Source organism: Penaeus monodon, chromosome 33 (genome assembly GCF_015228065.2).
Source record: "Penaeus monodon isolate SGIC_2016 chromosome 33, NSTDA_Pmon_1, whole genome shotgun sequence".
Taxonomy (NCBI): domain Eukaryota; kingdom Metazoa; phylum Arthropoda; class Malacostraca; order Decapoda; family Penaeidae; genus Penaeus; species Penaeus monodon.
In genome coordinates, this window is record NC_051418.1 from 21,905,670 (window position 1) to 21,905,998 (window position 329).

Below are 329 nucleotides of genomic sequence, written 5' to 3' on the forward strand. Positions count from 1 at the left end.
TCCAATAAGGAATTCTTTTCTTTCTCAGGTCTGTGGTACAGTGCCCCAGCCTGACACTGATGGTGCACTTATGGAATGCTTGATTCGACACAAAAACACGGAGCTGGTGAGAAACAACCACAAATGCAGGGCTGTCATTGAGCACTTCCAGGTGGGTTTTACGAAGATAATTATATGCTACAAAAAAGGAAGATAAATATGAATAGATTAAAAAAATGAACAAATGCAGGACTTAGGTAGGTAGATGCATAGTTAACCTGCATTGTTTTAAGGAGTTTTTGAAAAAGTTTGTATAATAATGAAGAAAATGAAATGATATCTAAATGCTG

At 36.5% G+C, this 329-nt stretch overlaps 1 protein-coding gene across 1 annotated transcript in view; it reads left to right on the forward strand.

The window, feature by feature from the left end:
* The window catches only part of LOC119594150 (Golgi apparatus protein 1-like), a gene marked incomplete at its 5' end in the record, with an annotated part of 20,293 nt that overhangs the window by 5,696 nt on the left and 14,268 nt on the right, over positions 1-329 (forward strand). Inside the window, 1 exon segment of the mRNA XM_037943219.1 lies at positions 29-151. Within this exon segment, the coding sequence (XP_037799147.1) occupies positions 29-151 (123 nt within the window).